Here is a 17,819-nt window from a genome sequence, read left to right on the forward strand (position 1 = left end):
ACAATTAAAACACTGAGAATCCCCAAGGAAGAAATTTTCTGGGACTTTTCACTCAAAAAGAATTGTTTCTATCATTTCTGAATATATCCAAATGGATGAGGTTTTAGGGGTTGGCTTGTCATTGACTCCTTCCATTTTTTAGCTCTGCAACCAACACACATGAGTCACAATGATTTGGGACCTTTTCTGGATAATCCAGAAGTAAGAGAAAAGAAAATCTCTTCTAGTCTCCGTCCCCCCAAACAGATTTACTACTTCTGGAGCATTTGGAAGTATACTTTTCCTTGAGCTGTTGGTCTTTTTTCCCCCCTCCTCTTAGGTTTTCTTTTTAACTGTTACCCAGTATCTTCATTATACCCTATTTGATTACTTCACTGGACATTTTGTGTAGACATGTAATGATCTGGTTTGAATGAACATGAGTTCCAACTCTCACATACTTATCTAACCCCTTAGGTAGGCTCATAGAATTCATCACACTATATCAGCTCTAAAATCCCATGGAGCCCTTCTCTGATACACCTGATACTAGGTTCCCACCTTGACATGTAGAGGAATCTAGCCTCTTGAAGGCTATGTCATTGCATCTCAAGTTCTTGTGAGCCTTGTCAAGCTAAAAAAATTCAATATTGCCCCTGTGATAAATATTATATTTGCCATTAAAGCACTAGAAGGACTGTGGAAAAGAGCACTGACTGGAGTGAGACCTATGTTCACATCCTATGTCTGCCTCTTACTACCTATAATGACCTTGGATAAGTTACTTAAGGCTCTAGTTTTTCCATATGTAAAATGAAAAAATTAAACTAGATGTCTTTTGAGCTTCCTTCTATTTCTGGATCTATGATGTTATGGTCTGAATACCCAACTTCAAAGGCACCAAAATATCATTCATGAGATGATTAATTTTTTTTGGCTATGACAATTTATAAAATAGTTTCCTGAGGTATAGAGGAGAGAGGGGCTTTCATTGGCAAAAATGGAGGGTATTGCAGTTTTAACCTGGGATCTTTGAAGTATCAAGGCAGAAATAAAAGATTCATTCCATGCAAGGTCTCTAATTCATATTACGGTCCATTGGCCAATGGGATGAGGCCATTCTCTGCCACATTCATAGTTCTCCTGTGGGCTTTTATTCTGAATCAGTTCTTTGTGATTTCATAGGGAAGTGGTTCCATCTGTTACTTGAATGAAATAAACAACTATAGACATTTAAACATTCAGAGTTAGAAGGAAATTTAAAGATTGATTCGAAAAACCTCTGAACTTCACAAATTCCTACCTCACCCTGCACGCGCGCGCTCGCACACACACATACACACACACACACACACACACACACACACACACACACAAAATCTCCTCTTCCTCATTTTACATTCCTTAGTTCCTTCAAGGTTCAACTTAAATGCATTTCCCTACATCAATCAATCAATCCACCAAGAAGCATTTATTAAGTAATTAATATGTGCCATGTGTACTTAGCTTGGCCCTAAGAATATAAGGATAATGAATTGAATGCTTCCTACTCTTAAGTATTTTTTGATCCCATTAGTTATCTGTTGATGCTTTTTTTTTGTCTTCAAATTACCTTTTATTTACTTATCTTTTTTTTTTTACCTATTGTAATCTTCAGGTCCAGAAAGGTAAAGAACCCAAGGACATACCTGAATTCAGGACCAGGAGCTAGTTCTCCTCTTCCCCAGTCTTGTGTTCTTTCCAAAACAACATGTATGAATGTATGATTTCAGCCAAGTCACTTAACATTTCTGTGACTGATTTTCCCCAGATATAAAATGAGGAAATCTAGCTAGATAATTACTGATATTCCTTCTAGTTCAAAATCTATGAAACCAACTTGCCTCTCTATTGTATTCTGAATCAGCCATAATGGTCGGTTGAGGCTAGCTTTAGGAGATGATGATGACAATGTGAGCAGGTGAGAAGGAGGATTAGAAGGTGAAGAATCAATAGAATAACATAGGACAAGGAAGTAACTATAGGGAGCAATAAAATGTGTGTTGGATTTGGAATCAGAAGACCTGAGTCCAAATTTCACCTATTTTTAAATATGACTTTGAACTGGTTGCTTAACAATTCTGAGCCCCATTTTCTTCATCTGTAATATGAAGGGTGGGTCCAGATGGCCTCCAAGGTTCCTTATGTAAGTCTACATCTATGATCTTATGAACCATTTACACACCACTATTTCCATTGTTCTAGAATTCAGGCACATAGAGGCAGAAGCTTTATAGTTTATGCATCACAAAGGAGATAGAAACTTTGACACTTGACTGAGTTTCAAGGAGTAGAAAATAGGGCAGCCAAGTACCCAGCTCTAGGAAATTGCTTGGGCATCTGTGAGTTTCCACAACACAAAGATGAGACATAAAACTCCTTTTCATATTAAGGAGAAAGGCTTAGGTTCTCTGGAGGGTACCCTAAGGCAGGAATCTCTCAGATCCTTGATCACATCTGTTTTCCCCAGCTAGTTTAAAGAACAATAGAGAAGAAAGCATTGAGAGTAGCCTCAGACCCCAACATGGCATAAAAGGGCAGCTCAGCTAGAGGAGGGAGTTCTTTTTAGCATCTGTCCTTTCTAGTCACCAAGAGTATTCTACATCTCTACTGGAGAGAGGGTTCATTAAAATGCAAACTCAGAGGATTTATACTTTTACAAGTCATTTTCTCCAGGGCAGCAGATATGTAATGAAGTATGATAGAAAGAGGAGAGCCTTGGATCTGCAGTCTCAAGTTCTTAATTTCAAGCATAGCTCTATTTAATACCTAAGTGATCTTAGACAAGTCCCGGGCAAGACAGGACATTCTCTTTTATGGGTGTCATTATTTCCAGACTAAATCAATGATCCAAAAGAGAAGAATCCTAGATTTCTAACTCACTCCACTGCACCACACCCTGTGTGCCAAAGTTTTTGTATTCACGTTCTGTTAGAAAAAGTCAGGATTGGTGGCTGGATTCTATTAGATAGAAGAGGGATGCAGTATTATCTTTTTATAATGGACAATAGCTCACACCCTTATAACAATTAACAGAACATTCTAGGATAATCCATTAACACCTCAGTCTAATACTTAGCTCACATTATTTCCTGTCACATATTCCATGATTTAGCCAAAATGGCCTCTTAGCTTTTCCCCAAGTTAGATACTCCATCTTCCAACCTTTTGCATTAGAACTAACTGATCCTTACTCCCTGTTCTTTAAATGGGATTTGGCTTAAACCATTTAAGAACTCATGGTTTCCTTCAGGGTTAATCCCAGGGAGGATGATGAATTCAAATACCACTTCCTTTGTATGCATGTACTAGATATAAAGGCATTCACAAACAGACCGATTCATATAGACATAAACTTATACTTATTCCCATATCCATAGACAGATGCCCTTCTCTCTCTCTCTCCTCTCTCTCTCTCTCTCTCTCTCTCTCTCTCTCTCTCTCTCTCTCTCTCTCTCTCTCTCTCTCTCTCTCTCTTTTCAAATTATCATGAATTTTACTCCCTTATCTGTCTAACTTTATACTTTGTGCTGATGCACACCCTCCCAAAAGTAAATCCCTTGGGGTGAAGGAAAGTTTTTTTTTTCCTTTTTATCTTTGTATACCCAATGTTGAGCAGTTAGGTGGTGTACTGGATAGAAAATACTGCCTGGAGTCAGAAAGATTCTTCCTCCTGAATTCAAATCTGACTTCAGACACTTATTAGCTATGCAACCTGGTCAAATTGCTTAACTCTATTTATCTTAGTTTCCTCATCTATAAAATGAATTGGAGAAGGAAATGGTGAACCACTCCAGTATCTTTGCCAAGAAAACCCAAATCGGATCACAACGTATCTGACACAACTGAAAAGACACAGAATGACAATTCCAATATATAGTGCCTTGCATACAAGGCAATTAACTGATTAATTAATTAATCTGTTGGGTTAAATTAAATTGACTATAGCTTTAAAAATAAAAGTGACATATACAATTTCACATAGCTAGTATATGTTAGATTTGGCATTGTAGACTGAATCTTCTGACTCGGAGGCTAGTACTCTGTCCTCTATACCATGCTAATAGAGGATAAAAATGAGTAAAAGATTAGATGAGTACAAGATTAGATAGGGGATGTTCCTTTGGTTACAAATCAAGGTAGCAGCCAAGTTGGAACCAGAGCAATGTTCTGTTGGGTGTTGAGTAAGAATATTATTATTCCCATTTTATAGATGAGGAACTTGAGGTTCAAAAGGTGATAAGACCTATATAAGGCAGTTGGTAGCACAGTGGATAGAGTAGTAGTAGTCTTGGAGTGAGTGAGACCTGATTTCAAATCCAGCCTCAGATATTTAGTAACTGTAGTGAATCAGAGCAAGTCTCTTTATCCCTGTTTGACTCAGTTTCCTCAGCTAAAAAATAACTCCTTCCTAGAGCTGTTATGAGGATCAAATGAAGGAATATTTATAAAAACACCTAGCATAATGCTATAAATGCACCTTTCTTCCCTTGTAAGACCAATCTACTGGCAAATCATAGATTTGGATCTGGAACAGATCTCAATCTTCACATTCAAATCTCCTTCTTTTAGAAATGAGAGAACTGAGTTATAAGGAGGTGAAATGACTTCTCCAGGGTGACATAGATAACACATAGCTGAAGCAGAAACTAGCTCTTTCCAAGCTAACTCCATCACTGTATCCTGTATATCAGCATTCTCTGGTCATGCTCCTTCCTTCCCCTTCCTCTCTTATTCTTATCCTACTGTGGTTATCCAGGCCTCTAACAATTTAAAGGCCTACAATTAGGGTAGGAAGAAGGCTTTTCTGGATGTGTGGTCAGGGCAGATAAAGGGGAACCATTATTCTTTCTTTTAGCCTGTCCCTCCAGTTCTTCTGACATGTCTACAATTTAACCAAAGAAAGCCATACATTTACTATATTTTTGAAAATGGAAAGTGCACTGCTTAGAAACTCTCTGGCATTAAAGTAATTACATGATATCCAATCTGAGGATTCAACATTCAGACATGCTAACTCACCCTGGCAAGATTAGATCTTTTTTCTTCTTCTTCTTGCCTCCTGGCTGGTTTTTGTTGCCATCTTGTATTCATTTAAACCTAGGAATTGAAAGTATTGAGAACAAAACCACTATTCTTTCCCCCAAGCCTTGGGTCTGAGGCCAAACCAGAGCTGCTGCTGAGAGAGATTTTGGCCATTCCAGTAAGCTTGACTCTAAAAAGGTACTTTGGCTCTTTATTCTCCTGGTGATAATTTTTAGTCTGTGCCTGCCTCTGGTGAAGATTAAGAACTGACATTTTCCTTTTTGTTAAATGCTGAGCAGGACGCTGAGGTTTTCTGGCTTGTAAGTCTAGGACACCTTAGGCATATCTGAATATCATTAGTTTCCAGGGCATTTATTAGAAGATTCAAATAATCTTGAGTTACTTGTGTCAAACCTTTGTTGCTTCGGCCTTTTGTTTCTAAGCAAAACATATTCAGATCTCCAGTTACTGAAAACAATTAAAGAACTTTATGTCTTTTGTAGTGATGATGGCATTTTTGGCCATCTGGTCAACCTGGGCAAATACCCATTCTCTAAATGCATGTCAGTTCAATTTATTGTAGACCAAGTTGTTTCTATAATTGTAATGATCAAATTTTACCAGTGATCTGCTAATCTAATTCAGTGCTCACATAGAAAAAAATGCCAGGCAATCAATTGTTACAAAATCCATTCATACCTATTTACTCCCACTCACTTAAAATCCATTCACACAAAAGTAGCATTCAGTCATGCACATTGACACTACACACCATATGTAGTATGTATGTATGTAGGACATAAGACAAAAATTTTACTTCACCCTATTTTATGGGGGCTAAATATAACACACACACACACACACACACACACACACACACACACACACAGATGGATCCTGAAATGTGCAAAGTTCTAAGTGAGATAAACAATGCTGAAATATAACCAGGAGTTTGCTGAAGATAGTTTGAACCACTTCTTGATAGCTGATAGTTAAATTTTCAATGCGAACATTTTTCTACATAGGAAACTGTCAAGACAGGTTCTGCACCCTATTCTAGACTGAAGAAAGTGATTGGGGGAAAATATTGATAATGTACATTAACTTAAAAGTATGGCATGAGTTTTCAGAGGCCTTTTATTAAACATTTACCAGCATACCCCTTGAAACAACAATCTCTATCCTTGGAGACCTCATACATAAGTTAGTTCAGACTTGGAGGAAAAGACAACAACAGAGACAAAGGAAGGATCTTAATCCAGGTCCTCTGTTTCCAAAGCTAGTGTAAGGTCTTAAATAAAGGTAGCAATTAAAGAGGCAAAAGTGGAGGTGGGGGTGTGTTATGATGTTCCCAACACAGGAAATAGCATGCGCCAATCTCCTATTTCTATAACACTTTAAAAGGTTTGCCTCACAATAAACTTGTGAGATTGGCACTATAATGATTATTCTCCTATTTTATAGATGAGGAACTTGAGTTTTAAAAGGTAGCATAATTTTTCCAAGGCCACACACCTAGCGAAAATTGAGTCAACACTTGAGAATAGGTCTTTTGGCCCCCACTCTAACATTCTTTCCACTATACCACACTTGTCACTATTCTTTTCCCTGGAAATCCCAATACTCATTTCCCTCCTTGGTCCTACAGTGGTCCCACAGCCCTAAATTAGGGCTATAGTGGTAGGATGGATCCTGGGTGTAAGATCAGGAAAGAATAGGGTGTATTTAGAAGAGAGAGAAGAGACATAGATCATCAAGTACCAGGAGGGAAGTGATCTGAGACAAGGTTGCGGAACTCCCTGGGCACTCTCACAGTTTATTTGGATGGGTCAGCTATGGGCAGCATGGAATCTGCAACTGCCATTAAACCTCAGAAACAGCAATAGCAGCAGCAGAGAAGCCCTTCCATTTGTTTAAGCAGCAAACTCTGAGTGACTAACTTAGCAAAGCAAGAATCCAAACTTGGGGTACATTTTTTCCCATGAGTATAATATAAATCCCCATTCTCTTTGCCATGCTGTTTCTATCAAGGAAATCCATCTGGCTCTGGTTTTTGTGGACAGATTAGACATCCAAAAATATTTTATGAGCCTAATTCTCTTTTTTTAATGGGTCACTGAGATTTTCCCTTCAGAAGCAGGAAGTTAACTCTCCTTTGCCAGGAAAATAAAGACAAACTCTGGAACAGTGAAATTTCCAATAAAATACATAGTTTATTGAAGAGTGAGGGGAGGTATGTGTGTTATCCAAGCTATAGTTCTGGAAGGGGACCCAGTGTTATTAAAAAAAACAACAACATGGACTAGGGAGATTTCTCATCACAGAATAAAGAGAGCTGAGTTTAAATTCTATCTGGTTCTGCTACTTGCTACCTTTGTGACCTCTGGCACTTAAGTCACTTAACCTGCTTGGTCTTTAGTTTACTCTTTTGTAAAGTGAAGGAGCCAAATTTGATGATTTCTAAGAACCCTTCAAGATCTAATTCCAGGGATGTAGACCTGAGGTGTCAAACATGTGGCCCCCTAATACTCCTAAGTGCAGCTGAAATAGATTAGAATGTCTCTGGGTAATATTTGAGATAATAAAAATAAAATAGAGAATAGATGGTGCTTTTATATATACACAAACACCATCCATTCTCTATTTTATTTTTATCTCAAATATTATTTATATTACATATACAATTTTTAAAAATCTTACCTTCCACCTTAGAATCAGTAATATATTGGTTTTAAGCCATAAGAGTATTAAGGGTGAGGCAATGGGGGTTAAGTGACTTGACCAGGGTCACACACCTAGGAAGTATCTGAGACTACATTTGAACTTAGAACCTCTGGTCTATAGGCTTGACTCTCAATCCACTGAGCTGCTCAGCTGCCTCCCTGGTATTATATTTTAAAACCAAGTCATTTGTAGTCTTCAGGGATTCTTATATAAGGATTAGTAGTGCCCATTTCTATTCATTTGATACCATCAATCTAGAGCAGTGTCTCTCAACCAAGATAATAATATGACAAGATAACATATCCAAATTCTTTACTGAGAGAGATAGGTCTCTACCTCCCTCAGCATGGACATAGAGACCAGAAAAAAAAAAGAGAGAGATGGGTTCTGTTCTGTGAGAAAGAGAAAAATGGGAGATGGGTAAAAACATATTGTCATTTTTAAAACATTAATAGGTACCATAGCAAAAACAAGTCTTATAGACCTGCAAACATTTGCCATATATAGGGCATAGGGTCATAAATATATGGTTGAAAAGGCTATCAGGATTCACCCCCAAGCCCCTATTTTAAAGATGAAAAAAACGGAAGATTAGAAAAGTCAAGATTTGAACCCAGATCTTATAGACTTCAGAGTCAGCACCATTTCTGCAATTCAATTCTGCCTTTACCTGACCAATGTTATAGTTCATGAATTAATGGCTGGTGAAGAAGCAGTGATAAAGAAGACAGCTCCTCCCCTAGGAAAGATTTAGAACTATTATTGCTGGCCACTTTAGTAGAAAAAGGAGGAAATCCTTTGAAATCATTGTATCAAGCACCCACTCCATGTCTTATAATGCAAGGTGTTGATTGTATCTTCTGCTACTCTCCCCTCTCACCTGACCAGGCGTGGTGTGCTCCACCTTCATGAAAGCAATGGAATCCATGACATTGGTATGCCCCAGTGGCAGCTCTCTCTGTGCCTGATGGTTGTTGTCGTCATCCTCTTTTTCAGCTTATGGAAAGGAGTGAAGACATCTGGAAAGGTAATAATCTCTACTAATAGAAAAAATCTAGAACTGGAAGTTGCCTTTGAAATTATCTAGTCCATTGTATGTTGTGATTCTTCCTCAGTTAATGGTGGCCTTTCTTATTCTAAAGAATATTTTAAGATAGAATGACTCCATGTCTCCTTTCAGAATTCTCAGTCTCTGGGAGAGGCTCCTAGGAGTGGTAGCATGAACGAACTGGTAAGGCAGTCACTATTGCCAGTTACTCAAAGAAGGGAACTGATCTCTCTTCTGCTCTGAGGCTGCCTATATAGAGAGCCTATCTCTTTGGGATGATATTTAAGCCCAACTATTATATTATGGAAATTGAAATGTGTGTTTTGAAATGAAAGGGAGCAAGAAAATGAGGGACCAGGCAAAACTATTTTGTAGTGAATCAGTATAGCTCTAGCATGTTACCTAGCTGTCTTTTCTTATTTATTAGTTCTCCTTTGTTTTGTGTCTCTTTGGGGAAGATGTTCTTCTTTGGGCTACATAGCACACGTTGCTTGCATCTTAGGCACAGTATATATATATATATATATATATATATATATATATATATATATATACCAACTGTGCCATAAGGTTATGGATAGCTATATCCTTGATATTACCTTCTTAGCCTTTTCCTATTCATATAATACATATGTAATAATAAAATATAATATAATAATAATATGACTGGCATTTCACATATGAGGATATTGAAGGTAATAAAGGTTAAAGTATTTGATCAGAATGATAAAACCAGTAAATATATGAGGCAAGATTTGAACTCCTCTTCCTGACTCCAGATCCTTCCACATGTTTGTGTCAGAGGTTGTAAGAAGCAGACAATCAGTGGACATGGAATCGTGATGCAACACACAAAAATATGGCATGTGACCACATCTCTAAGATCTCATGATTGAGAACATTTTAGTCTGATTCAAAATGTACCCCCTCATCATTACTCATTTGGACTATATGGAACATGACTGCAGGATGGCTCTGAAACAATAACATTTTCCACTAGAGCTACAAGCTACTTTTTGAAAATATAAACCATGTTGGAGCAAATTACCTCTCAGAGAACTCTTGCCCTTTCCCCGCTGCCTGTCTCTCCTACTATCCTTGTGAAGCATAGGTTTACAAGCACATTGCTGGGCATTGATTTGCCCGATTAGTTTTGGAAAGAACAGATCAGGAGCTTATGCAGGAGACACTCATAGAGGTCTGGTTCTACTCTATGAAGGTGCATGCCCTTCCTAAGCTGGTCCAGAGTAGAATGGGCTCCCTGGGCAAATGATGAATTCCTATCATTGGAGGTCTTTAAGTCAGAATAATCTATTCATTGGGAATGTTGTAGAGGGGATTGCGATTTGTGTAGGAGTTGGAAAAAAAGGATCTCTGAGACTGAGTCTTTCTTGCCAATATTATGATTACAGCATTCATTCTTTTATAAGAGTGTGTGGGCTGAGGGTAAAGGAATAGGGGAGTATGTCATTTGTCAAGAAGGATGGGGAGGAGTGTCTGAAAGGAGGAAGTATTCCAAAGCAAAGTTTAGAATGCTTCTTTTGACACAAATAAACTTACTTTACTATTAAGAAATGAATTCTGAGAGTGGGGTAGGGAATAGGAGTCACCAAATATTCCTATTCAAATAGAATTTTCCACTAAACAATCTTTTAATCCTACTGAATTTCTTTTTTTTTCAAGTGAACAATGGGAAAAGGCTCTTGGGGGAAATGATCTCTTAATTACTTTTCTTATGAAAGCAATAAAATCCCATTAATGATTATGCCTATGGCCAAAAGAATTCCTGGGAAGTGTGAGCATAACTCTCCTTTTAAAATGGCCTCAAGTATCAAAAGAGAGCCCCCAGCAATAACTCTCCTTCTTAGCTCTCTGATACTACAGGAGCTGCAATAGATTCAGGAAGATGTCTAAGTGTGTCAGCAGCACTAGCTATTCAGAACAGACTCAAAGGTAATGGGAGAGGGACTTTGTACAACTGGACACACAGCTTTCCTCCATATCAGTCTCCAATTATCATTGCAAACCATCATATGGAAAAATGAACATATTTTTTCATTTATTGTGGAGAGGCATCCTGAGAGGAACAAAGTAATTCCATTAGCAGATTGCCCTGGCCTCAATGCCAAGGCTCAGAAATGGATTGTAAATGCTTATACTTCCAGTTTGGGCTTGAACCCATATTTTGGGCATGCTATTTGAGCCCATAGCTATTTAGAAAGTGGTATGATCTCATTCACCTGTGATCCTTATTGTGGCTCAAACAAGCAGGAGCAGAAGCAGAGAGGGAGATTTGGATAAACATTTACTGGGAAAAGGATGCTTTCAGGAGGCAAGAGGGACTTGGGATGGAGACTACATTTTACTCTCAGGCTCTTTTGTTACTTGTTAGAATCCATTCCATCAGTGCCAGGAATCTATTGGAAAATTTTCCATGGTACTAAATCCCAGGGCAAAGGCTAGCCCAAAAAAGGGACTTGGAGAAGGAGGCAAATATGGGGGGAAATGAAATGGGAGCTACTACAACTTATCAGATTTCTTCCATCAGTAAACAACCAGGATGAATTCCTCTGATAGAGTCCAAATCATGATAATGTCCCTTGGAAATCAAGTTTACTGACATAGTGTTTATCATTTTCTGGAGCAATACCTAGGCACTCCAGTGGCAAGGTGGGTTAGTGTCCATCCAACAAACTCACTATTATGGGAATAAAGAAAGTCAGACCTCGTGCATTCAGACAAACTCTTTGGTACTTAAACTCCTCTATATTCTGGCTTCAGTCTCTCTTTTAAACTGGCTTCCTTTAATGCTCCCCTTCCATAAGATTCTGTCTCCTGCCTTTGTACATTTGTACATGCTAACCCCTCCTTCTTGGAATACTTTTCTTCCTCACCTGTATGTCTTGGGACCCTTAATATCCTTTTCAAGGATCAGACTTCAAGAGGCCTTTCCTGGTTCTCTCAGTTGTTAGTATCCCACAGTCATTTTCTATTAATCCAATTTCAATCTTGCTTATACTATGAACAAAGTTGTATTCCACCATGACCCACTTCAATAAAAGTAAACTCATTGAGGGCAGGGTCTCTCAATTTTGTATCCCCACAATCAAACACAGTTTCTGGAAATAAGGAATGCTTAATAAGTGCTTGTGAAATTTTTTAATATAGTACCTTTAAAATGCAGTTTTATTACTTTAGATACAAATAGTAACTTCAACAAACTTCTAACATAAATTCTTTCATTTGAGTACTAACCTGTCTTTGAGGAATTTCTAGTGTTATTAAATGGAAGTTCTGGAATACTTAACAAATAATATCTTGCATTTATATAGTGCTTTAAGGTTTGAAAAGCACTTTATAAATGTTATTTCATTTGACCCTCACAACAACACTGAGTTGAGTGCTATTATCACTCCCCTTTTACAGATGAGGAAATTGATATTGAGGGAGATTAATGGCATGCCCAATTAACACAGCTAACAAGTGTCTGAGGCAGGATTCAATCAAGTCCTTCCTAACTCCAAGATCACCACTCTATCAACTATGGCTCCAGATTAATTAGACTTTTACTTAGTAGTATTGATTTGGAGACAATATGTTTGTTAAAAACTTTCTAAGTGAAATAAACACACCATCCCTTCTATCTCTGGCTAAAAATTACCAATAGTCCCAATCAAATGACCACAAATTATGAATATATGGGGTCTGAATGAATGAGGTTGTAAGACTGATGAAGCATACAAACTTCACTGTCTCTTGAAGGTCAGGATTGTTAGCTCAAGGGCTCAAGGGAAAGGAATTTTAGGATCATAGATTTAGAATCTTAAAGGAACTTTAGAAATCATGTAGCCTAACTTCCTCATTTTTCAGATGAGGAAACTGAGGATGAAAGAAATTAAGTGACTTGCCCAGAGTCACCCAGTATATCAGTGGTAGATCTGATATTTGGATTCATGTCTCATGACATCAAATTTAGACTTCTTTCCACTATACCACAGTCAGAGGGAATAGTTTTGAATCTTTTTTCTGCTCCTTAATACTTGTGCAATGTTGGGCAAAGTCACCTACCTTTTTTGATTCTCAAGTTCTTGATCTGTAATCTATATCTATATAGATCTATAATCTATAATATAAAAAAAATTTAAAGGGTTCAATTAGATGACCCCTAAGGTTCCTTTTGGTTTTTAAATATATGATCCCATGCCATCTCTCTTTCTCAGTACTTCCTGATTTATGTTCCTTTTTGTTTCCTTCAAGACCATTGGACTGGATGGAAACTTTAGGTTGACTAAATATGAAGAGTTTCTGATCCCTTCCAGCTCTGAGACTTTGTGATTCTATTATCTAAATGGCCCTTTGAGATTTTCTGCACTTCGGGCTCTAACTTGTCATAATTCCCAGGAACAGAACCCAAACTCCTAGTTCTAGGACTTATCCATCTTCTTTTCCTTGACCATATAAATAGAGGCATTGGCAAGCACAGGTAAATATCTGAGCTGTGTGTTCTTTATTTACAAGAAGTGTGAACAGGAAATATACACACATAAGCTGCTTTGCAATGGGCTGATACAATCTGTGGCAAGGATTTAACATATCATCACAGGATCATAGACAACAAAACTAAATCTCATGCAGCCATGGAGAGGTTCTGAGAACCTTTTTTTTTTTTTAATGTTTTAGTTGCACCTCTTTGAATGATTACTTTTGAATGTAGTTGTGGATTTCCAGATAAGAGGACAAAATGCCACTTTTTCAGGAAAAGGAAAGGAATCTTAATGGCTCGTTTCCTCCCTACCTCACTTTGAGATCCTGAGGCTCTTGATCATGTCCTTTGGTCCATACTCTACATACACAAGTCTCCCCATGCCTGTTTCCTGGCAAGTATCTAAGGGTCTAATTTTGGTCATCTGAATTTGGTCATCTGGCAGTCTATCAGCTGCCAACCAGTCATTTGACTTTACTTATTCAACAAATATCAATTTAGAATAAATTCGGGTCAATATCTTTGTTTTTTTTATCACCTTCATTTTCATATATATTCCTCACCTCCCCAGATGACCATATCCAGTGAAAAAAATAAAAAGAGAGAAAAAAATAAGCAGTTCACTAAAACTAGCTAACACACCAACTAAACCCGACAGAATGATTATGTGATACACCGATCAGTTTCCATTTTGGTAAGGCATGGGAGAAAGTGTATTTTCTCATCTCTTCTTTGGAATCAAGTTTATGTACTAGAGTTATATGGATACCTGTAATTAAGTAAATGCATATATTTGTCTTTGACTTTAGTCTTTCTATTTACATTGTTGGTCCTGTGTATCATTTTCTTAGTTCTTCCTACCTTACTTTGCGTAAATTCATATGGCTTCTGAAGTTTCCTTGTGTTCTTCACATTCATTGTTTTATTTTGGCAGAGTAATATTGCATTATTTTCCTGTACACAATATGCTAGCCATTTTCCAATAGATGGGCATTTTTTTTGTTCCTAGTTTCTATTGATCCTTTATAAAGTACTTCTATGACTGTTTTCATGTATATAGACTCATTCCCCCCCCCCCCCCCGTTTTTTTATTTCCTCATGAGATGTATGCCTAACAGTAGTATCATTGGGCTAAAGAGTATGGATATTAGGGGTAATTCCAAATTCCTTTCTAGAAAAGGTGGACTATAGCTCTACCAATAGTGAACCAACATGCCTGTCTTTCTATGGTCCCTCCAGCTTGACAATTCCCATTTTCCCCCTGAAGATGTTCTGAACTGTTTTGGAGTCAGAGGACTTGAATTCAACAAACATGTATCTGATATAAAGCACTAGGTCTAGAAAGCTACAAGATATGAGCTTAATAAAATAGGAGATACAAAGGCAAATGCAAATAGAAATAATATATAATACAAGATTAAGTGCATTGAGGATATGCAAAACAAAGTGCTATCTAAGATTCAAGAGCTAGTGAGGATAATAAGATTATCCATTTATATTTTAAAAGCTCCTTGTTATGCCAAGAAACAAGATCAAGATCAAGTTGTAACTATTTCAGATGGATACATACAAGATTTTATGAGGCTATCCCACTCACTAAACACTCCTATACCTTAATAAATCCTTGATCCACCTTCACTGGCAATACATATATCTTCATAAATTTGAGTAATTCTTATCCATGTTCTTCCATTAATCCTAAAGAGAGAATTCTTTTAAAAAGAAGCCTTATTTTAGGTTTCTAATAGTCAGTTGACTAACATTTATTAAGAACCTACTATTGTCTTGACACTGTGCTGAACACTGGGGATATTCATGTATACCAGCACAAAACACATGGGTTTTTAAGTGCCTGGACTGTCTTGAGTCACTTTTATTTTCTTATAATTTCAATAAAACCTATTTTACTGTTAATTTTTTTCTGGCACAAACAGGTTCATCAGGTAAAATCGAGGTCACAGGGAACCAAATATGTGCTTTGTAGCCTTCACCTTACATAATTAGCCCATTTGATTTTATGTATATACATACTCTTGATATATTTTTCATTACTTTTTAGTGGATTTCACTGTTGGTTATCTACTGAAGTTACTCATACCAATCATGAATCTTTCCAGTGTCTCTTGAGGCACTCATAATTCAAAATTAGAGAATGGAATCATCTCCAAAAATTTAGCAGCATTGGGATCTACACATTAAATATTTTAGTAAGATTTCATGAACCTATTTTTTCCCTCCTACAAGATACTCCCCCAAATCTTAGATGAATGGAGAAACAATTGAATAAGAAAGTGTTGAGGACTCAATATAAAGTGGTGACCCAGTACTTCAGGAAGGTGGCAACTTCTAGTTTGTCCTGCAATTGAGTCATTTAATACTGGAAACTGTTTGCTTCCCTAGGTTGTTTGGATCACAGCCACTTTGCCCTATCTTGTACTTTTCGTGTTGCTGATTCATGGAATCACCCTGCCTGGTGCATACAATGGAATCACTGCCTACCTGCACATAGATTTCAGAAGACTGAAGGAAGCCACGGTCAGTGTCTTTCTTTCTTTCTTTCTTTCTTTCTTTCTTTCTTTCTTTCTTTCTTTCTTTCTTTCTTTCTTTCTTTCTTTCTTTCTTTCTTTCTTTCTTTCTTTCTTTCTTTCTTTCTTTCTTTCTTTCTTTCTTTCTTTCTTTCTTTCTTTCTTTCTTTCTTTCTTTCTTTCTTTCTTTCTTTCTTTCTTTCTTTCTTTCTTTCTTTCTTTCTTTCTTTCTTTCTTTCTTTCTTTCTTTTTTGGATTAGTTTGGTGTCAAAGAACCTAGGTTCAAATCCCAGCCTTGCCTTTTTCTACCTGAGTGATTTTGAACAAGCTTGATTCAGTGATCCTATGACTTTCCATTTCTAGACCTAAGTGTCCTCATGGATAAAGTTAAGGCTTTAAGATAAATGATTTATTTACTCACTTTAGTTCTGCCATGATGGCGTGAATATTTCTAATCTAAATGTGATTTTTTCACCACAGTGTATTGAAAAGTGTTAGATTTTTGAGTCAGAAGATCTGGGTTTGAATCCTGAATGTGTTCCTAAATTACCTGGGTGAACTTAGCTAAACTATTTCACTTCTCTCCAACTTCTTTTACTCATTTGTAAAATTAGGTAATTAGATTAAGTAATCTTCCAGCCCTAAATTCTATTATATTATGAGTAAAGATATGAGCAAACTCACAGACCTCATTGTCCTTACTCATAGGGGGGCACTAGCCATGCACCATCCCATGTAATGTCCTGTACCCTCCTTCATATCCTTATCCCAACCCTCTACTCTTGTCATCTATTTCTTTATCCCTGTCTCTTTCTCTAAGTATCATGTCCTATATTCCTTCAGCCCCTGATTCCTTAACCCCTACTTTTTTTTTTTTTAATTTCTGCAATCCTGACCAAAACCATTATGCCCTCCTTTTTGAGTCTCATCCTGCCCAGGAAGAGAGCCTGACAATAGTCACTGTAGGGGAGGCTAAGCACAACTAAGGAAATCTGGTATCTCCCTATGGACTCGGGGTAGGAGAGAATTAAAAAAGAAAAAGAATCCAAGAATCCATGTCCTCAAGACTCTAAATCTGGCCTGATGCTTTATCCACAATACTATATAGCTTCCCCCTATTATCTGCTTCTGCTTTTCATTGAACTGTAGGGCAGATAAGACTAAGATTGTTAGCTCTTTCTTGCAGCAAGAGAACTGAGACAATAAGAGATGAAATCACTTGTTCAGGATCTTATAGCACATTCATGACAGAGCTGAAGACTAGAAATGCAATACAGGTCTATGTGCTCTTTCCACTAGACTCTTAAAAGGGACAAAATACATTTACTGAACTTCCCTGCTGGACCACTCTCACAACTTAGGGTCTTGAAGAAACCTATGAAATCCCCATGCTGAATCCCCAATGCATACTATGGGCAAAGCATTATACTAAGCCCTGAGATGCAAATAGAAGACTAAGACAAACCCTGCTCTGAAGGTTTCATTCATTCATTACTTGCTTCCAAAGAATCCTGCAGTGAAACTTGAGAAGCAAGGCATTTTGGATAGAGGGCAAGCATTTAAGTTAAGAAGCAATAGATTCCAGCTCTGTTTCTGACACATACTATGAGACCATAGACAAGTTACTTAAACTCTCAGTACTTAGGTAATTAATTCAGTAAGACTGCAAATTAGAAACAAATTACTGATTTACAAAGTAGAGGAATTTTTACACTTCTGTTGTTGATAATATTCAGTCATTCAGTCATGTCTGACTCTTTGTGATCCCATTTGAGATTTTCGTGGCAATTTATTGGAGGAATTTGCCATCTCCTTCTGCAGCTCATTTTACAGATGGGGAAACTGAGTCAAACAAGTTTAAGCAACTTGCCTGGGATCACAATACAACTAGTAAATGTCTGAGGCTGGATTTGAACTCAGGAACATGAATCTTCCTGACTCCAGTCCTAGTTTTCTATCCACTGCATCACCTAGCTGCCCCTATTTAATAGGGGGG

General features: G+C 37.4%; 1 protein-coding gene across 2 annotated transcripts in view; it reads left to right on the plus strand.

Moving 5' to 3' along the window:
• The window catches only part of SLC6A2 (solute carrier family 6 member 2), a 66,387-nt gene that overhangs the window by 25,631 nt on the left and 22,937 nt on the right, over positions 1–17,819 (plus strand). For both annotated transcript variants that reach the window (XM_056812330.1, XM_056812329.1), the window contains 2 exons: positions 8,656–8,794; positions 15,699–15,833. In XM_056812330.1, the coding sequence (XP_056668308.1) occupies positions 8,656–8,794; positions 15,699–15,833 (274 nt within the window). The remainder of the gene's footprint in view (positions 1–8,655; positions 8,795–15,698; positions 15,834–17,819) is intronic.

The sequence above is a fragment of the Monodelphis domestica genome, chromosome 1 (assembly GCF_027887165.1).
Source record: "Monodelphis domestica isolate mMonDom1 chromosome 1, mMonDom1.pri, whole genome shotgun sequence".
Lineage (NCBI taxonomy): Eukaryota > Metazoa > Chordata > Mammalia > Didelphimorphia > Didelphidae > Monodelphis > Monodelphis domestica.